The sequence below is a fragment of the Anarhichas minor genome, unplaced genomic scaffold (genome assembly GCF_050575085.1).
Source record: "Anarhichas minor isolate MPS153535 unplaced genomic scaffold, ASM5057508v1 ptg000011l, whole genome shotgun sequence".
Lineage (NCBI taxonomy): Eukaryota > Metazoa > Chordata > Actinopteri > Perciformes > Anarhichadidae > Anarhichas > Anarhichas minor.
In genome coordinates this window covers 1,753,703-1,775,765 of record NW_027466457.1, presented here as the reverse complement: position 1 = coordinate 1,775,765, position 22,063 = coordinate 1,753,703, and the positions used below count along the sequence as shown (strand labels likewise).

The 22,063-nt window shown below is 44.7% G+C and overlaps 1 protein-coding gene across 1 annotated transcript in view; it reads left to right on the top strand.

The window, feature by feature from the left end:
- Positions 1-1,507: 1,507 nt before the first annotated feature.
- Positions 1,508-22,063, top strand: part of LOC142947965 (serine/threonine-protein kinase BRSK2) — a 149,463-nt gene continuing 128,907 nt past the window's right edge. The window contains exon 1 of the mRNA XM_076089834.1: positions 1,508-1,601. Coding sequence (XP_075945949.1) covers positions 1,508-1,601 — 94 coding nt within the window. The remainder of the gene's footprint in view (positions 1,602-22,063) is intronic.

The following is a 22,063-nucleotide window of genomic DNA, read 5'->3' as shown; positions in this document are numbered from 1 at the left end:
TTTTGGTAATTTCATTACTTTCAAATTTGTTAGGGAATTTGCACCACAAAAGTACAGGGACTCCGTGTCGAAATGTTTATAGGCTTTAGTATTTAATTTCACAATATACTCACATGATGTATATTCATAATTAGTTAGTTGTGTTTAAATGACCACAAGTTAACTTAAATGAAGTGTTTTTGCAGCATAGGACTACTGGTTGACTAAATATACAGTATGTTCTTTCACACCCATCAGCCAGTGCTATGGCTCTGCTTTACCTGCTATCATAAGTACCGCCCTGTTACGTCCCTTTATGATGAGACACAAACATCAGTATGCTGTTTGACGCTAGCGAGTAAGGAGCAGGGAGAAGTTAAAGCTCCACTTCGTCGTTATGGGTATTTGGAGTAAACGGGGCACACAGGCCTACACGTTGTACCGAGGCCAGTAGGCTGGGGGGGTCAGAATAGTACGTTTTTGCTTCACGGCCCCGTAACAGGTTAGTCTGGCCACAGTCATGGGGTATTCAGCTTGCAGCATGACACATCACCAACGAGAAAAATGTGTTATGTTTATTATTACTTCACTTGGATGTACAGTGTGCATAAATCATTATATACTAAAGGATTTTTTTCACATTCATCTCGAAGGAAAGTTTAAGACATGTATGTGCAAGATGATTTTGTGACAGTTTGGAGGCCAATTGTAAAAAAAAACCCACTTTTGAATTGATTAATAACTGTATATTCATAGATTCTAAATGATCTAATGATGCTGAAGGAGTATGTCTAATTTAAGAACTTAAACTTCACCTTATCTGTGGAAAAGACACAACAGCCACAGTTCAAAGAGTAGCCTATATATATATGTCTTACAACACGTCTGGAGGGGATCTTTAACAAAAGGTGTCAACATCTTAACACTGATTGAATTTGAACTGGTGAAAAACAGTGAACAAAACATATTTCTATTTTCAAAAAGGCCTTAATTTCTGTTTTTTCATACGTTGATGCTGTAGAATGTTGCCTATTGCTCTTAAATAATAAGGCTTGAAGGTGTATTTAGTTTATTTGGCTTTAACCTCTCTTGATCACAACCTGCAACTTTTCTGAAAAAACCCCCGCAAAGATGCTCCAGCAACGAGAAACAGGGCGGCAGCACAGAGCACATTCGGCTCTCTGGTTGGCTGGATCCGCTGTCAATCATCCCCGACGGCTCCGCAGCACCTCCCACAGACGCACAGCGGCAGCGCAATTTCAGCCGACAATGATTTTCCAGGCACTTGCGGCTTGTCTGCGGCGATAGGAGAAAAGAGGAGAGAAAGAGAGAACCTCACCTCCTCAAACAGCGAGTGAGGTAGAGGGAAAAGAGACAGAACGCGTCAGAGAGAGAGAGAGAGAGAGAGAGAGGAAAAGAAGAGGCTGTGGAGTAAAAGGAAAGACAACAGCGGCTTTGGACCTCCAGCAAGGAGTGTTTAATTGTCTGCGCTTTATTGTAAAGTGTCCAATTTCCACACAGATTCGACATGTCATCGTCCGGTAAAGACAACAGCGGTGCCCAACACGCCAATTACGTGGGACCTTACCGTTTGGAGAAGACGCTCGGGAAAGGACAGACAGGTTAGTTGGGACAGCTTTGCTCGCTGCAACCCCCTCTTTTAATTGCACAATTTGTTTTCGGGAGCGCTCAGCAGCGAGTTGAAATTTGGCCGGCTGTGTGTTCTGCAGGTGATAAATAACTAACCGCTTAGTTACAAACACCTGCCAAGCCTTGTGGGGAATTATTTTTCTTTTTTTTGGGGGGGTGTTGTTATGTGTTCGGCGAGCTGACATAATCATTGCTCACGCAGTGGGACGAGGGGTTGTGGATTTAGGTGATGTTGCTTATACGTTGGTTTGTTGCTTGTGCGTCGGCGTTGGACTGGGTGTGTGTGCATCCAGGAGCAGCAGAGCAACGTGGACACCGTCCAACGCCGAAAACGATGACAGAGCGATGGGCAATGGAAATGAACTTTTTGTGTGTCCCCTGTGCGTGTGTGTGCGTGTGCGTGTGTGTCCTGTGACTGGAACACAACGCCGTTAATCCCGATTTGCCTGATACATTGATCTATTCTTAGTCCGCAGGCAGGGAGGCAAGCAGGCAGGCGTTTCTCCTACAGGCTCACACTGCAATACGTTGGGTTTCCTCCGATGTGGAGTCGCGGGTCCAACCTTGACAGATTACATATTATGGGGCTGCTCACATGAGCTGGAATAGAGCTACGCTGTTCTACATTCATTCACCCCAGGGGATGTAACTGGGCTTCCTTAATAAGGAGCACATGCTTTATCTCAGCAGAGACAGCCATGACACTGCCGTTTGTCAAAGTTGCGTTGCACATGTGCACATTATTGCTTAAAAGAGGACTTTATTCTCTTAATATTTCATGCTATTTTATCCCGGTGTGTGTGTGTGTGTGTGTGTGTGTGTGTGTGTGTGTTTCTTATACAGCAGCGTTATCAGCCTGAGTGTAGTGAGAATCCTTCTGCAGCCAGTGGAGCCATGTGAAAGGAGAGGCAGGCACAGCCCTGTGTAGGCAGAGATGGCAGGGGTGATGCAGCATGCTCCGTAAGCCCACCACCCTTAAACACAGAGAGAGAGAGAGAGAGAGAGAGACTCTTCTACCCTCTCCGCTGAAAGATTTTCCTCCCATCTGTTGTCTAAAACGGCTACGATAGGCGTTGCGTCCCCTACCCGGTCCAGCTGGTCACGCTGAGCAGCCGTGGGTGCGTGTAAATGTAATGTGTGTTCTCTCAAACAGTATGCTTTCCTGAAATATTCTCCTCTGTCACTTCATACACCTGGCGAGTCCCCAGTGTTCATTAATGGAGTTTGTCTCTTTGCCATCCCCTGGTGTCAGTGTGTGTGTGTGTAGGTGTGTGTGTGTGCGCCTTCATCATAACTGATGCCCCTCTTTGACTGTTGGGACAGTGCAGGAACATTTGAGTCAGGCTGCGCAAATCCCAAAACATGTTGCATCCATCCTCGGTGTAGCTCCACTCTGCAGCGTGGTGATGACCGTGGTGCGATCTCACAGTGTGACGTTGCGGGCTACCTTCCAGTTGGTGCTTTCATAACAAAAGCAGTATTAAAACACGCGGGCTCGTCTCCCCTTTTCTCCTGCTACTCCTGTTTAATCATGTGTGTTTACAGGAGGCGCTCTCATTCACAGCCAGACTCTGCTCTCGTTCAGATAGCGCTCACGAGCGTCTAATGGCTGTTTATGGTGGTATTGAGCTGGCACTGTGGTCCGCTGGGTATAATGATACGGTGTCTCTGAGATCATCCACGGAGTGTTGAGGCAGGTTGGGATGCATTTTTCAAAGCCATGGAAGCATAGTAAGCTACAGGTCAGCGTGGATCGTGGCTTGTGTGAAGCAGCTTGGCCCTCACGTGGCTTCTTATTCGGCAAATTTCAGCGGCGTTTCACTTAGAGGGAAATTTCTGATGAGAAGATATTCATTTTGAATGCTCTGTGTCTGGTTTTTCCTATTACGTGTCCATGTTTCAAATGTGCAGCAGTAACGAGGCCCAGCATTATTTGTGTGTTCTGTGTTAGAAAAAGAATTTGGCTACTGGCATCTGGGCAGCTAGTCCACGCCAAACCTATTCAGATTAACGACATCATATCCCATTCACTCATTAACCATTTGTTAAGCCGTCAGATCTCTTTCCCAGGCCCCACGGAAAGGGTTGGCCTGGCAACTGTGAGCGTCCAATGGGCCGGGCTCGATCGTGAGTGGCAGCTGGGACCGTCCAGTGGGCTAAATCCCCCGTGAGCTTTCCCAGGCTGCGTTTGGCTGGTATTATTAGAGGGGAGAAAGCGGAAGGCCTCTGGTGGATCTGGCTGTCCTGCTCAGAGGAGTAGTGTTCATTAAGTGATTAGACCTTGTCCTGACACACACACACATGGCCACCACAGTGGTTCTGGTTTGGCTTCCTGATCTAATCCCCTGCACGGACAAAGTCTCCTCGGCTCTCACTCACGCACTCACGTGGCCCAAAGGTAGTGTGGGCTGGCCCACTCTAGCTTAGCAACTTAGCACCTCAGTGTAACTGTAGAAATCCAAATGCATGCTTCCATGGACAGTTCTACTACGATGTATAGCGCACAGTTTAAACAGTAGGATGCATCTTTTTACCTTTTTTTTTTTTTTTTTAAGTCGGTATACATGAGAAAATATTTACTCAGTGTGTAGCAGACTTGTCATGTGTACAACAATTTCCTCTTTGTCAGGTGTGCATTGGGGCCTGATGGGGTCTATGGATATGGAGAGTGCATGCATGGCTGGCTACTGATTGGGTCTAAAGCCCCAGAAACATCGAGGCCATTTTCAAGCCAAAAGTGAGTGTGCTTGAATGGCAGAACCTGTGGGATGATTGGTATGGGTCCTGCACTGCATGGGGTATGACAACAGCTGAGCAGCTTCCTCGTAGCTCTTGCACTGTCGCACTGCGAAATTGCCAATCAGCTTCTATTTGTATCCGACCCTGAATTAGCCCCATGTGTTCTGTGTTAGGCTGTCTGATTCGCTTTATTGGCCTCACAAGCCTCTAATCGACGGCAAGACGCGACGGCAACTTGACAACCGAGTTAACATTTGTTAAAACTTAGAACTCCCTTGGAATGTCTCCATCACAGTGGGGTTTATAGTAACAGACTTCATGTGTTTCACAATCTTCAGCTTTGTTTGACAAAGCTGAAGATTGTGGATTTTAGTTTTTGCCAGTGCAATGACTTAAGACGGGCTGAATCACCGCTCTGTTCCACTAATGCGTTGGAAAACACTGACGTGCTTTGCCGTTACTTTGTTCCTGAAGGCTGTTGATTGGTGGAATAGAGGCCTGTTGTGTGGAAAACACTGCCTGCTAATCCAGTGTAAATCCCTGTTTTCTTTTGTTTTTTTTGCGAGCGAGACTTGGATATTGACAGGCTAAACGTTGGAGGTTGATGTGTAGGCTCCTTGATTCTTTGATTGACGTGTAGTGAGTGAAATCATCTGTGCTTTGGGGGCTTTCATATTGACTGTTCATCTGACAAAAAGCCGCCTGTGATGGTGTGTCTTGCTCCCTCTTTCTCTGTTCAGCGCTCTCTGTTTCTGTGTTTCTGCTGGAGAGTTCTTGTTCTGGGTTCACCGGGCTTACCAGGCATTTAAGCCAGCATCCAGCCGTTTCTGTTGTCCCCCTGTCAGCAAAGGGCCGGCCTGTTTGTAACTCTTACCGTGGGCTCCGCCGTTGTAGCGTAAGAAACGGTGAAAGAATAGCTCTCGTTTGTCTTTCTTTTCATTTATTTACACATACACACAGGTGATATTAACCGGACTGTTCTGGGAGTCTGATCTATTGCACGGTAACGTAAAACCGCTAATTCGACGTTGATTTATAGCCGGTGAGCCGGGCATGGTTGATTCCGATCAATGGGCACTCCCAAAGATTTCCTGTCTGGAGGAAGAGATCCATACTGTTTCGCGGCACATGATATTCCTGATGATGACAAGTGAGTGGGCAATGCTCACTCGATGCTGTCAATGAAAAACCACTTGGCAAATCCACCGAAACTCGAGGCCTCTGCGTGCACATGAGTGTGTGTTGCTTGTGAGCGGTGCAGGTGGTCAAACTCCCGGTGACCTGTAGCCTCTGTCCATTAGCATAATCTTGATACCCGCGTCGAGCTCAAACACAGGTGTCTATCTCCCCTGTGTTCGCAAAGATTACCCAGAAAAAGTTGGCAGCTTTGACCTAAAATTGTCGAGTGAGGGAAATAAATGAAAGGCTGCGATGATAGACCCGAGTTTCAGAGGGACTCTCCAGAGATCGTAGTCGGAGGAGCCCTGACCCAGTGGCTGTGCCGCGTTGCTCCCAGCTGGGTAGCACGGAAGCCAAGCCTGCGTGATCTCAGCTGTTCCACTGTCTGGTCTCTGTGCCTCAGCTGGTGCACGTGTTGTCTGCGTGTGCACTTTTACGAATGTTTAACTCCTAATGTGTGTGCATGCAAGTAAGAGCGTTGTGGCATCCGCGTTACAGACAATTCTGTTGGTGTGGCTTAGAAACTATACCTTGAGTAAATTGAACCAGGACTTGGACTGTAGTCTGTGACTTTTTGCTGAAGTTATGTAATGATGATGGTCTCTGTCATTTAGTGGTCCTCTCCTCTCCTCCGCCTCACGCCGTCTCTCCCTCACTCTGTCCCTCTTCCCCTGGCCAGTCAAGATTCATACAGGGATTCAGCCATGTGGTAAATCAGACAAGACCTCGGTGGAATTGCATCGATTGGGAGGAATGTATGTAGCCAACGATTTTTAGAGATTAATGATGAGGAAAGAGGTGGAGAACTGGGAGGAGGGGTGGAGAGAGAATGATGAAGGCAAAGGAGGAGTAGAAGGAAGAAAAAAAAAAAAAAAAAAAAAAAGGCTTGAATTGAGTGAGCGTGAAGCGATCTTGAATGTTCTGACTGCAGTGGAGGTTATTAATTAAGGCAAAGTATTGATCATTCTCTTCATTATCCTCCCCTCCTCCCGGATTTTCATCTCTCTATTGGTGACCTCCAGAGGAGGAAAAGGGCTCAATCTTTAGATGCGAGATCAGTGAATAAGTCAAGGATTGCTGGGATCGGTCTCAGTGGCCGACCACGAACGAGCGTGTGTGTGTGTGTTTGTGTGTGTATTTTTTGGACAGGCCCCATCGCATCCTATTTGGATTCATCCTAACTCTGAGCATCCACTGTCAGTGTTTCTCTGCCGTGTTGTATAGCGTGCAGAATCGGACGGCATGGTTCTCAGGTCCATTTTCCCTCATTTATGCCAATACACACTACACACACACGCACACACACACATCCATGCTCATACAAACACAATCTTTTCCCCTCGCTCGGCCCATCTCTCTCTCTCTCTCTTTATCGCTGAGAATCCGCGGGCCTTCTCGGCTGCTGTGTTTCAGGTAATGTGTTATCACCTCATGATATTTACAATTTCACAGTGCTAGTTTTCCAGCGCAGCGGAGAGAATTTCAAGACGAAAAAACACCATTTTTTCTTTTCACCTGTGCTCCGAATTGATACATTTTTATACGACTTCACCCTGTTGCTAAAAGAAGACATGCCCGGTGATTTGCTTCTGGACATCTCCGTACCTGCCTCGCTCTTTGTGCACCTTTTGAGGCTGCCAGTCAGCTGGTCACTTAGTCAGCTGCCACATTTGTTTTTGGAGGGTTCTTTCTCAACGCGGGCCGTTTAAGACGTACAGTGCATCTAACGTCTGTGCGCACAGCAGTAGGCATAATCAGCCTGTTTCTCTCTCCTCTCTCTCTCTCTCTCACCCAGCTCAGATTAACCCTTGCTGAGCCGCCTGTCTGGCTCCGACTGTGAGAACGCTGAGTTGGTTGCCAAGGTTGGTTGTGTGGTTGTCATGGTTTCCCTGCTTGTTGCTGGTTCCCAGTCTGCCCTCGTAAAGAAAGAAAGAAAGAGAAGTCTCTCTCTCTCTGGTGCTCGCACTTCTCTCGCTCTTTAAGTGCCTGCAATCTGAAGCTGACATCAACGTCTGTTGCTTTCCATACGTGCAAGTTGCCTTTATCTGACTTATTTCGGACTATCTGCCCTGTCGCCCCACGTGACTGTAGAAATGAGTATGTGAATGAATGCATGACTGTGTCTTCACATGCGCGCTGCATGTGTGCGCATGCTGTGTGCTCAGACGTGGGGTCATGGATCAGACAGGCTCGCCGTGCTCTGTGCTCTGTGCTCTGTGCTCTGTGTGCTGTGTGCTGTGTTCCCATTTAAATCTGGGAGATTAGCACATGTGGGGAGCCTCGGCTTTAGTTGCTGTCAGCTCAGCTAGCCTTGGCAGGCTGTCCTTAGATCGGGGGGGGGGGGGAGGGGGGGGAGCTCTGTGCTCATCCCTGCATTGCTGTCTGCCCCGCTGTACCTTATCCATTATCAAATAGACGGGGGGGGGGGGCCGGTGACCTTGACTTTGGTACGTTTTTAACTGCACACTCGTACAATTCACACGGCCGCATTTGTCACAGGCCCGCCTTACAGGATCTTCTTTTAAACATTTACAGTACGGTGAAATGTTTTCGTCTTTTTTGTTCTGTCCTTACGATATTTGACATGATTCCAAAAAGCACTATGTGCTATGTGTGTGACATTTCCTTTAAGAAGCTGTACCTGTTGGTATATTTAAAACACTTTTTCTTGCATTTTCCTAGCATATTTATTCACATAGATTGAGACGTGCTTACATTTACATATTAAGCCAATTCATGCATTTCACTTGGGATGCTTTGCAATTTATAAATATATAAGTGAAAATATCACTTTGGAGGTTTTACTCATTGAATTGTTACTGCGTTTACAGAGTGAATACAATGAATGAATGGCTTCTTTTTTTTTTAAATGACATGAAACCGCTTTGCTTCAGCAGACCTGCTGGCAACTGTCCTCGGACTGTTTTTCCAAGAAAAAGTACATGAATGAAACTGTGCGCTCATTTACTATGTGCAGCACATCCCAGATGGCAGGGGCAGGGTAATTGTGATGCATTCAGATTTGTTTCCCCCCGCCACTCGCTCTGTTGTCAGCTCTTTAGGCTATGAAGCACAATGTCGCCCATGCCTGAAACACCTGAGATGTGGCTTGGCATGTGAAGTGAAGCAGACAGCCCTCAATTAGATTAGATGAGCATGACTGGTCACAAACCAACAACCTGCTCGTCTCTGTGGCACCGACTTCTGACACTTGGCCAGACTAAAGAGAATTAGCACTATATTAGCCAGGCTGACTTATTTTATGTCAGCTGGGAACATCAAGGAGTCTGTGTTATTCATAGAGAGAAAAGGAGGGCAGGTTCAGTTTGCTATTCTGATGACGTCGGGAGAGTGTTGTTGCCAGTTTACAGAAAACCCGCCTGGATCACAGGTGTTACCGCATCAGTGGTCCAGCCAAGACAAACTGTTTCTTCTGTTTGCCTTTCCTGTGATGCCACAAAGAATGGGTCAGTGCAGTGAGTCTGCTGCCAGTCAAATCCTCTGTATGTATTCGGATGAAATCAGATCACAGGGAGATGTCATACTTGATGCAGTGAGTCTTTGTGTTTCCCCCCCCAATCTGGCCTGAGTCGTAGGTTTAGTCTGCACTATTTTCCTCCAAATCTCTGGCCTTGTAGTGCTGTACTGGGTTGTTAAAGTATTTCAGCATGAATCTTTTAATACCACCAGCACACTTTCCCATTGGGGACTTTCCCCTTTTCCAGCTGAATACTTGACGGTTTACCAACAAGCATTCGGCTTTTCCCCTTGTGATGTGATGTAACCTTTTTTATTTTTTAATGAGCTGCTGTATGCTCACAGTATCTCTTTAAACATTCTGTATTCATAATGTATCGTGCATCACCAAAACTAATTCCACTGTATTTAAGTTCCATTTGCTCTCATGTGACCTAACCAGAAATTGTACAACTATTTTTTTCTCGTTAGTAGGTTTAAAATAGAAAACGGGCCCAACAAAGTAAAGCGCGTGTATTTTGTACTAAACAATACGTTTGCGTTTCCCTTCAATTGGCTAAAACTCTGAGACAGTAAATCCAATTCCATACTGCTGTGAGGTCAGAAGCTGTGACGAAGGCCTTTGTACAGAAGGAATATTCCTTCAGAGAAATGACCCTTTGGCCTTTTACAACACAAAAAATGTCATTTTCAGGTGTCAAAAGCACACTTGATCTCTTTCTTCTTTACTTGCTTTTTTGCTCTGTTATTTCTGTCCTTGTGTCTTATCATTTATCTTTCTTTTTTTTTTACACTCTCTCCTGACTAATGGAACAGGTGATGGAGTGATTAAGGGAAAGAGCGATGAAGTAGGGGAAGGTTTCATCTCTTTATCCCAGATGGTTGACTTTTTTTTAATTTTTTTTTATTCATCACTAAAAGCTGCTTATTTCTGAGCTGATGTTGCTGCTGTGGTTTTGCGTGTGTGTGTGTGTACTTGTCTGAGTTTTAGTGTGCACTGTGTGCTCCTGTTTTACGGGCTCTCTGCAGATGCATAACAGCGTCTGAGAGCTGTAACTCACGGGACGCGGATGAACATGAGAGAGACGGAGAAGAGGGGGGAGGCAGGCTCACAAAAGGAGACAGTTTCTGAGTGAGAAAAAGAGTCACAGCAGTAAAGCATCTCTCAGGGTCAGTGCCTCTATTATCATTCAAATCCAGCACACACAACCACACAGTTGCACGCACACACACACACACGGTGCAACAAACAAAACAAAAAAAACAGAGGCATGCACACAAACGCAGACACAGGAATGTGCTGCGGGGATGCTGTTTAGACTCTACAGGAATCCCAGCTCTCCCTCTGACTGCAGCAGAGCTCTGACGTCATCAGTGGAGGAAATGCACCCACAGCAGGAAGAAGTACGGAGCCTGAGGACGCACACACACACACACACACACACACACACCATGCCTTTAGGACATTTAGGAAGCCGTTTCCTCCACCCTTCAATCCTGTCCTCTGTTTAACCTCACAAGAGTTTACCTGTCAGTGCACTTTGCAAAGTGTTTCATACAGTCGGTGTATAGAGAGCGGTGTCGACGTATAGCTGATGTAGTGACTTGCACATATATGCGTTTGTATAAACTGGACTGCCTCAACGCTTTTGATGTGAAGAGTCGGTGGCCATAGCAACACAGAGACACATTTTCATGTGCGATTTCACATGCTGAGGGCACGAGTGTGGCTCCGCTCGAGTACGTTATTATTTCGGTTGGTCAGCCGTATTTGCTGTCCTCAGTGCTGTTTTGATGTATTGTGGTTTGTATAATGAGAGCTTGAATGTGAGCCAATAGAGCCCATGTCCATTTGTCTCTGTCTCTACGCACACAAGCCCGTGTGGGTTTGAAGAAAAACTGACTACATATGCAGCCCTGCGTGTGGCACCGCGTGACTCATAGGAGTGTATTATTATGATCATTATGACAGTTATTTTTCTCTTTGTGTAATGCGCTCGCCACCTGTTTGCTTTGATGGACTTGCAGTAGCAGCTTCCTCCGGGCTTATTTTGAAAGTAGGACAGGAGTCGAACACTTTGGAGCTGCATATGCTCGCTTCATCTTCTTTTTTTTTTTTTTTTTTTTTTTTTTTTTTTCTTCAAACGACTGCTTCTTTCAAGTAAATATTGTCACAGCATTAAGGCTACTTAACTTGTACGGCAGCTGGATCAACGCGATCATGCGAGAATCGCTGGATCACATATCGCACAAAGAGCCATGTTGTCAGGCTTCTATTCAGAAGAGCAAAGAACGACACGATGGCAACGATGCGTTATTCTCTTCTCCCGACTTGCTTCTGCAAGAGTTTGATTGACAGATGGTTCCTCCCATCACCTGCCAAGTATTTTTTTGAAAGTGCCGACCTCTTTCCAAACCGTTTCCAATGATTGCTTCTCAGATGGTTTTGTGTAACAAACTATCTGGTGGGTCAGGTTGATAGACTCCACCACTCAAACAGTGATGATATTATTTTAGGGTTACACGTTGAGGATGACACCCCGCCTCACTGATTCAATAGTTAATGAAACTGACTTCCTGCCTTTGAATTGAGTTTATTACAGAACATCGTACAAAGAAGACTGAGAGGAACGTATACCGCATTGGCTAGTGTTCCTTATGTAACAAAATAACCTGATAAAACAGCCTAACTACCCTCCTGATGTTTATTATGATTACTCATTTCTGATACCACAGTCAATTATCCCCTTCCGTTCTTCTATCCCACGGAGAAACTAATTGTAGCATTAAAAATGGAAACTCCCGCACACAACCATTTGTGAGTATGTGTGTAAATGGACTAATGTAATGTGAAAGGAGACTATCATGGTACGTCCTAATAGAAGAAGCATATCCTGAGCTTGTTATTGCTTGTAAAGAGTGATTGGAGCAGAATGTATCATCATACTTCATGTAGCCAAACCACAGGGGAAGATGGCAATCGTAATTGGACATTGATATCGGTAAAAGTGTCTGTGTGTAATTTTCTCACATTTTCTCATCCATCTTTGCGTTTTTTAAAATATTTTTTATTTTTCCAAGTCTCATGGTATTGTGTATGTCATTATTTTACAATGCAATGCTTGCAGTATGTTTGTCACCATAAAGCAGGTATTCCATAATTTAAAAACATGTATAGATGTCTGTAGCCTGGACAAGATAAAGAATGACATCGTTGATGCTTTGGTAAATGGTTTGTATTGTGCGTGTAATGTGTCTTGTATATGATTGTTGTTTTCATGTTTGATTTTTTTTCACCCTACTAAAGTCCTTTGTCTTAAATAAAGTAAATAGATCGAATAGATAAGTGCAGCCCACTACTCTATTCCTCCTAATGGGAAATTTAGAGGGATAATTGATTTTTACGAAGAGAAATAAAGGCTGTCCTAAAGGGAAAATTTGACACCTTTTTACGTGGATGTCCAATCAGTGCCGATAGTTAATGTAGTCCACTGAAGAAATAAATTACCCAGAGCACGCTGTAATGACCGAGTAAGCTGATCCGTGGAGCAGTCCCGGCTGTGCCTACGCGTACCAGGATGACGTGCAAGCAACGCAGAGAACATTAGTTTGTTTTTTCACACTATATACTTAACTCGGATAGGTAGAGATAATAGAGTTGAAAATCTGCTCATTTTCCCTGTAAAGTTTAGTCGGACTGAGGAGATGCCTCATCTTCATTCCTTTTAAATGGGGAGCATTTGGTGTAGTCGGCTCGTGTTTCTTATGCCCGTGAGCTTGTGATTGTGTCTGTACCTGGGCTGATTAGGCTTGTATGAGATCTGAATTTATTACTCTGTCTTCGCCAGTGCCATTATACTTCAACCTCTTATATTCACTCCTTAATGAGACTTTATGAAATATTCAAACCTTTACCTGAAGGAGTTCTGTGTGTGTGTGTGTGTGTGTGTGTGCGTGCCGAGCTCTGTATTCTTGCATTATTCCTGTCTGCTCCTTACTCCCTGATCAGCACTTTCTGATCTCTCTCTTAGCACTGACAAATACATCTAGACAAGAGACAGACAGACACAAGAATACATTTCCCTGCACATAGACATGATCTGAGTCGGCATAATGATGTGTTATTCCAGATTCTACCATCCTTGCTGATGACGAGTCCAGGCAAGATCAGGCTCATTAAGCCCGAGAGAGATGTGCTTGTTGGCCGGGTGTGTGTTAGCCTTACTCTGGGCCTCCTCTCTCTTTTATTTATTTCTTGCCCTCTTTCTTTCTCGGTCCGTCTCTCCCTGAGCACAGCACTAGATCAAGCAGGCCTTTTAATTAAAAGACACATTCTCTCTGCCCTAAACACACTATAAATAGGCTGAGGACAGACACAAGTGCACACACGGTACTGGTCGCCTCCTTTTCTAAAACATATAGAGTAGGCTGTAAATCACTCCATGAAAGGGGAGCTGAACTTTGAGGACACCACCTGATTCCTCATGCTCTTAATTCTCCCACTTGTCCAGGAGAGGTAGTTAATATACCCCCCCCCCCCCCCCCCCCCCCCCCCCTTGTCTTGTTTGACTTCAGGAGAAGACCTTCCCTCCTGCCCTTGTCTCCTTTTGAAGAGCTCTTTAATGAAGTGCTCTTGTTCACTGTAACGTATACTGTAGCAGTTTCAATGTCACGTGTGTGAAGTCCCAGGTACGAGGCCACAAAGATGAGAGATGAGTGCCAAGAGCTCACCGAGGCCGTCCCGTGGGGGCCCGGGATGTGTGTCCAGACTACGGAGCGATTCATTAAGCAACTCCCGGGACTCGCATCAAGCCTCTTCTGGTTTACACAGAGGCTTCCTGCCAGACGTGGCCCTTGCCTTTACATGTGCCTCCCACACCCTGATGTCTTACAGCAAGGCGAAGAGTGCTTGGTGGAGAGGGGGAAAAGAGTCTGCTATCTATCTGCCCGTATATAAGCAGTCCCGTATAAAGTGATTACTGAGATCTCCCTTTGGGCGCTTTCACAGTTTAATGGCTAAACCAAACGAATGGCACTCATTTTAAAAAAGAGCTTCTAGGCAGCTTGTGTTTCTAATGTTTGAATGTGTTTTAAAATGTATTGTAACTATTAAAAAGAGGGGGTTTGCATAAGCTTGGATGTCGATGTGTGTGCAGTTTCACAGCCCTTGGCGTGTGTACAGTGGCCATTTGTTCTAACCTCAAACCCAGAGGTTGCATTGCACCCACAGCCATTTTTCAATTCACGCTCAACCAACAGTACATGCACTCACGTACTCTCTCTTGCGCACATGTCAACATGCCTGCAGATGCCTCAAATGGAGAGCCTGACGTCACATGCAGACTGCTCCAAAGTGGTGTGTGTGCGTGTGTGTGTGTGTGTGTGTGTGTGTGTGTGTGTGTGTGTGTGATTAATCTCTGCGGGCCAGAGGTGATGGGGTCAGAGTGGATGGGCCTGTGGAGCTAATGACAGTGATTAAGAGGAGGGGTTGGAGGGGTTTAACCTTCATCAGGTTCTCCTCCTCAACATGTTGCCCCCCCCTCAGGACATCAGTAACCTTATCAGTGATGAGATAAGCTGAAGACTGCTGAGAAGAAACCAGTGGACATGTTCCATCTGACATTTATGCCCTAATAACTGGAGCCAACTGTCTTCTTCTCTGTCCTGGAATCTCTGTCTCCAGGTTAATGGCTGATCTGATGACATTGTGACGACATAGATGAGCGACTTCACTTCTTTCACCTTGTTGTCTTTTTCATCATATTATAACCTTTTACAAAACAGAACTTCTTTGTGTGTATCAGATTTTGCGGGTTTGTAGTGAGTCTATCATTTTGTATTCAATAATACAGTAGCATCTCTCCCAAAGGCTAGTTCTTATTCATTGTAAACTTAAAACAGTCAAATATGTGGCTATTTAAAAGAAGCATTAGGAGATGGATTGCCGCATTTAGCTGTGCAGTGTGTTGCAGGGCAAGTTTAAATGTGCCTCAATGCCTCTATTGGCTATTTGAAATATTATTTAAAAACAGCCGTGGTTGCTCTTATATAATTATCTCATAATTTATACGCCTTTGCCAGTTGAACCTCAAAAACAGTCCCTAGTGGCACATGACAATAGCCGAGTCAAACAGTGATAGGAAAGCAAAATGTTGTGTTTGCATTGTTTGACAAAAGCAATATTTACCTTCCAAAGTTCTTCAAACGTTAATCATTTGGATGAGCGATTAGTCCAATTATAATAACACAAATAATGGTCTGTGTTTATATTAGTTCAGCCAGTTAGTAAAAACAAGTTAATTAAGCCAAGCCACATTAGCCTACGAGATATTATTTTATTTGGACATGTAATGGCTTTTAAATTGCCTGACTGCTCACATATTTCCAATCAAAAATTTCAAATGATCCCCATCATATTAAAATCACTGGTAGCCTTTCTTTAATAGGGGTTCTACCGAATTCCCCAAGCCTCTAGTGATATATGAGTTAAATCCACATCCTCAGCCCAGCGAAGGGCTGAGACCGAACTAAGAGCTGAGGTCTTTTTAATGGCTTTTACCAACCTCATTCTTTCTTAATAAAGGTACTTTTTCTTGCTCCGCTTGCTTTCCTTTTTCCTCAGTTTCATCCTCTTCTTCGTTTTTTTTTCTTCCTGCCCAACTCTTTCTTCCTGTCTCAGCCTCCCTCACCACTTTCCCTGTGGCTTTCAGCGTCGTCCTGCGATTTCTCTCATCCTCCATCTCTCTGTATTACCCTTTCACAGCCTAATGGGATCACCGGTGAACATGTCTCCCTTTCTAGCTTTGCTCTCTACGATATCCTCACTTATCGCTTTGAAGTTAATGAAATGGAGTACAAGATTGACCTCTTCCTTACCTATAGTATCATCCCAACCCCCTTCTCTTTCTAAATATCTCTATTCTTATGTCCTTGCTGTTCTTTCCGTCTGACTTTGAATCTTGGTTTCCTGTAGTTCATGCCTCTAAAGATTGTTTGAAATATTATTTCACTCCCACCTCTCCTGTCTTTGACTCTTAATCCTATTCTTTGCACACAATCAATAAAGCTTTAAATGCATTTATGCCCTTTCATCAGTATTGTTATCTCCCACAATCCCTTTTAAAGTTTCTATATGATGGAGCCTTAATAAATCATGAAATCAAAAGTCCTGGATGCACATAATGTTGTGTGCTCAGTAAGCATAAACACCACCTGCCTGCTTACTCCCCCAACCTTCTTTTATGCTTTCTTTTCCCTCACAGACAATATTAGGCTTTTATCCGTGACCTGGAGTCTTTTTGTATAGGTTGTAATGAACAGAGTGAGAGGAGGTCTGTGTGTGTGTGTGTGTGTGCGTGTGTGTGTATGCATCAGCGCTTTCATCTCAAACCTCTCTACCTGTCAGAAATGTCACACATGGTGTTGCCCACACAGATGGCTTTGTTGGTGGGCTGTATGATGCTGTCAGTGTGTGTGTGTGTGTGTGTGTGTGTGTGTGCGCGCGCGCTGTGTGACGGGTCTCTGAGTATCATGCACAAATGCTGCCTGTAGCCTGGCTCATGGGTTAGTCAATAAGGAAAATACATTTGTGCTCTGGAGAAATTCTGTCACAAATCCACTTTACTGATGCTGAATATAGTCACACACACACACACACACACACACACACACACACACACACACACACACACACACACACACACACACAAATGGAGCACATGCAAGCACACCACATGCGCTGGCCCACCCGGTGAGTTCAGACAGCATGTCAGCATCTCGCAGTGAGTGGTTCCAATCAAGACAGTGATGCTGAAGTCCGACCCCCCCCCCCTCTGCTTGTATTCAGTCACCCTCCTATAACCCCACACGCCTACGCAAACACACACTAAACTAACACATGTGCATTACTATATACTATTCACACCTCATTTGAGTGCAAGAACAAGCTGTGTGTGATTTGGGCACATGCTGGTGGGAAAAGAGGAGTGTCCGTTATTTATATACTGTGTGTGTGTGTGTGTGTGTGTAGTCCTGCTCCCGTTCCCTGGTTGCCCTCATCGGTGGACACCATTGTAGTCGCATATGGCCACCATGGTAACCATACTGAATATCTGTATGGGCAGATAGCATAGAAGATTTTATTTAATTTACCCTTCTTTGGACCCTTTCTATCCCCCCCCCCCCAACCCTGCATTACACATTTCATTCCAATAATGGCTACAGGCTCCATAGTTTCCCCGAACAGCTGTGATCAGAGAGACGGAGATGGAAAGGCCTCAAGAAGAGAGAAAGGTGAGGTTGTTGCTCCTGCCTTTGATGATACACGTCATCCACTGTAAATTTCACCGGGCCTTTGAAAGCTCTCGTCCACATTACGCTGGGGGACTTGCCTCTATTTGAAGGGAATAGTATGTCATCAAAGGCCCATGAGGGAGTGCTGCCGATTTCTCAGAAATGTAGATCACAATATACGCCGACAGCTAACGATTATAATATAACGATCATTTTAAGTTTATCTTTCAATTGTTTTTTTTTTGGGGATTGAGGGATAAATCGTTTGGTGCATGAAATGTCAGAAAATGGTGAAAATTGCGATCTCAGTTTCCCAGAGCCTAAAGAGAGACACCTAACATTGTTATGGCATAATGAGCACTTTGGTGAGATCCAGTCTGAATGAAGATTTTGGAACATGGTGATGGAGATCTGTGCAGTGTGAAAGGGAAATATGACTATGATTGGAAATATATTGAAAGAGCGGAAAGCGGGTATAGAGGAAAAGAATGAATAAATGGAGGAGAGAAAAAGAGAGGCGGTCCATCCACAAGGATTAAATCTCATTCTGGCCCGGCCCTGCGAGATTACCAATTTGCCCACTCAAGTGCTATGAAAACTCAGATTAGGCACGCACACATGTGTGCGCACACCCACGCACGCAACCACGTGCATGCACATAAACACACAGACACTATAGTGGATTAGACCTCGCTGCTAACCCACGGGCCGATGGGGGAAGCAGATGGCTGCCCTTTGTATTGTTATGTAACCCTTCTGAGAACCGAACCACATTCAAACACAAACTCACACACGTGTATACATTACACTACATATTTGATGGACTTTTTGGGTCGCCAAATCAGAGTTTGAAAAAAAAAAAAAAAAAGAAGGGATGACTGAAAAAGAGGATGAGTAGAGTAACGGAGAAGAGATGGACAGACTGCCAAGAAGTGGGAACTCAGTGGCACAATGCCAGGAGGTTTGGAGAAATGCCAGATAAGCACATACACACACACACACACACGTGTACACACAAAAAACCCACTCCCGGTAGGGTGCTGTGGCGAGCCAAGGTGACCTGCCAAGGTGGTGGGAGGGTCACCATGCCAACGGGTCTGACTGATGTCAATGTGGCAATCTAAGTCAGAGGCCACTGAAAGAGGGGCCAGGGGCCTGTGAATATATGTGTGTGTGTGTGTGTGTGTGTGTGTGTGTGTGGCGGCAGGACCTGTGTGTGCTGGGGAGTCAGATGGAGTCCGGCCCTCAGAGTACTCGCTGACAAGCTGACATTGAGAGAGTCTGTATTGTACTACAATATGGGGCAGTTGTAGGGCAAGAAACCCATTAACTGAGGTTGGTCGTTCTGCTGCTCTGAGACTGAGATACACGAGTACGATTGAAAAGAATACACCAGGTTTTAAGAGGTTAGTCCACCAATCAAATTACCTGTTAATTGATGGGAACATGTACAAAATGAGCCATGTTTTGCAAGATACAAAGTGAAACATCGGCGATAATGCCGGGTTCACACTGGAAGCAGGAGCGCCACGATGTTCGGAGAAGCGCTGCCCTTTCGGCTCCCGTGCAAACCAATCGGGCTGTTCACACAGGACATGCTGCGCAGCTCTGCGTGCCACAAGACATCTGGCAAGAACATTGATAATATAAACAATATAAATGAAGTATTATATATCATTTATATTGTTGATAAATTATATATTATTTATGATATAAATGATCAGATTCTGATAAATGATAAAATATGCATCCCACTCACTGCCCTCCTCTCTCTCCCCTTGCTGTTCTCAAGGCTCACTACTTAAATATAGTTTATTTAATCCACAAGTATGATCACGACAATTTGCCGTTTTCCAGGTGTTATGTGCTGGACACTTTTTTTTTTTTTGGCAGTGTCCAGGCAACCAGCTGAGACTCTTCTTCCAACCAAGGAGTATAGAAAATGCATATTTCCCAAAATGTCGAGGTTTACGATATTTTTCACCCTTAAAGTAATAGGCTCTTATATTTAAATAATACAGTATGTAGCCAGGTTAAGCAGTTTTGTGAATTCATGTGAAATATAATCAAAATGATTGATACAAATATTGCAAACTGTTAATTGTACATGCATGTAATATACAAAATGGGGGTCGGTTATAAAATCTGTACTTCACTATTCTTTTAGAAAAATACAAGCCTTTGGAACCTGCAACAATGTGACCGTTCTCCGCTGTCAAAACCCGTTTTCTTTAATAACTCCCTGCTGACGGCTGCTGTGACAGACCTTTCTCTTTAGAGTTAAGAATTTGTCCGCCTCAACGGTCATTTGCCGTAAATCACCTCCAGTTTTTTATCTTTTTCTCAACTCGTTTCAGGCGGTCTATATTTGAAACGGTGATTCATTCAGAAAGGTCTCCGTCAGTCTTGGTGAGATTCTTTAGTCTCGCTGTCACCCTGCTGTCCCACGTATTGCCTCGTTATTAGCAGCTAGCTCGGTGGCAAGGGGCTCATAATGTCCTCCCCTCCTCAGTCCCCTGTCCCTGCTCCCTCAAGGATGAGCTTGCAGACAACACAGGAAACTAATTACCCACAGTGATTCACTGGTTTCCATTACAAATTACAGAAACGGACCGATAGGCAGCAGGGTGATCTAACCGATCCCTCTGGGTCTGGATGACACCGCACTCATTTGTATGTTCACACGAAGGCAGATAACACAAAGGAACTCGAGCAGCTATGCGCTCAGATGTGCGTCATGTTCAGTGTCATTGCCTTAATGTGTCATTTTCACACACAATACTCGCGCATCATTTCTCCGAGCCCGCTCCATGCGAGAGGTATAGACAGAAATAGACCTTTGTGTTCAGGCTAATAAGATGCGTAGTAAGGTACAATACGTCCTTTTAGAAGTTGCTCCACATTTGTTGCACTTGAGTTTGGATTTCTCTTTGGGAGGCATTTTTGTAGTCATAACACAGCATTTTAATCTTGAGTGTAACCATGGTGTGTGTGTGACACAGTGGAGGATCCCAAGGAAAAAAAAAAAGATATGGAGGGGATAAAGAAGGCTTAGACAGAATTACTGTCAGAAGAAACCAGGAGGACGTGTTTGAATGTGACTCAGAAGTTAGAAGCTTTCTATCGATTTCTAACTCGCTACTCGAAGGCCTTTTAATAGCTCATTGGGGAATGTGGTGTTTATGTGGAGTGTTTGTATGAGCAAGCTCTCAGTGAATGTTTTCTGTATTATATCTTTATACTGTTTATTGCCAAGCAGTTTTTCCCTAACAGCCATAGTGTTTAAATATATGAACCAACAATGGCTTGGGTGATAAAAGCCTGATGAGGTTATAACTCATACAGGCCAGATTAAAAGAGTGGTCATCTGAGGAACAAAGGGCTGGCTGATGGTACACTCTCTGGCCCTTAATGCAGCAAAAGGTTACTCTAAGGTTAAGCTCACGATCTCCGGCTTGTTTTGTTGTGAGGTTTCTCCTCGGAGACAAGCATTCAGCAACCACTGGTTCTCTCTCTCTCTCTCTGTCTCTGTCTCTGTCTCTGTCTCTGTCTCTGTCTCTCCCTCCCTCTCTGTCTCTGTCTGACTCCTGACTGCTATTAGTTTCTGGTTTTAGTTCATCTCTTATTTATCAAGTACATATCTGCTCATGCATACACATTCAGGCCAGGGCTGCGGTGCCGGGATGACCGGGGCTCCCATTACTCACTTGTGGAGAGTGAAAGAGGGTGATGGCTCCTAAACCTCGGGCAGCGAGGTGATTGAGGCCAGCCTGAAATTTGGGTGACACACTCACACGAACGCATGCGTCGCACATATACACGCACACATATGTGCTCACACGCACACATTGAAACTCCCTTGCAGACAGAGTGATAATGATAGTCTAGCATCCATTAATTTTTTTTGGTGAGAACAGTGATTACACAAAGACACACGCTCTCAGTCACTTCAGATGTTACCTACCCTTTCAACCTTTGCTTCTGTATATTTATTTTTTCTTTTCTACCTCCCTTGCTGCTGGTGAATCCCTGACATGACGGAGCCCCTCTCTTGTTTGGCCCCCCATGGCTGCCTGTCAGCTGGCAGACAATAGGGACTGGGGCACATTTCTAAAGAGGCAATGCTGCTTCAACTCTCTCTCTGTCTCTGTCTTCCTCTTCGCTCCATCTTCCCCCCCCCCCATTGCTTTCTGTCAACTGTGATAACTCATTAATATGTCACAGATCTGTGTGTGTCTTCCCTGGGTGTGATACAGGAGGCAGAGAGCTATGTGATTGGGTTAAACACAGGTACTCGAGTGAGGTAAAGGCCAACCATGCTCTCTCATGTGACCGGACTCATCACTGTGTTCATGTGAGATTACAAAAATAAAGGTCAGAAATAGGTGGAGCAAGCCCCCGCAAATGCAATGTTTATTTTATATTAGTCCTGCAGGACCAGAAATGTCTGTGTGTTTGAGTTGACTTTTGCTATTGATGTATTAAAAGAAAAACTGCAGAAATGTGAAGAAGATTGACACCACTCTGATGTCTGTAAGGTGAATATAAAGCTACTGGCAGCAACCACGCTACCTATTTCCATCTAATTCCAGTCTTTTTACTATGATAAGCTAACCAGCTGGTGATCGTAGCTTTAATATAAATGCAAGAAATAGAGCCTGTTTAATTCTTTGTTTTGCACACAGTATGTTAAATGTTTTTTTTAATTTTTAATTTAATCCCAGATATTTACAACACCTGCAAGACC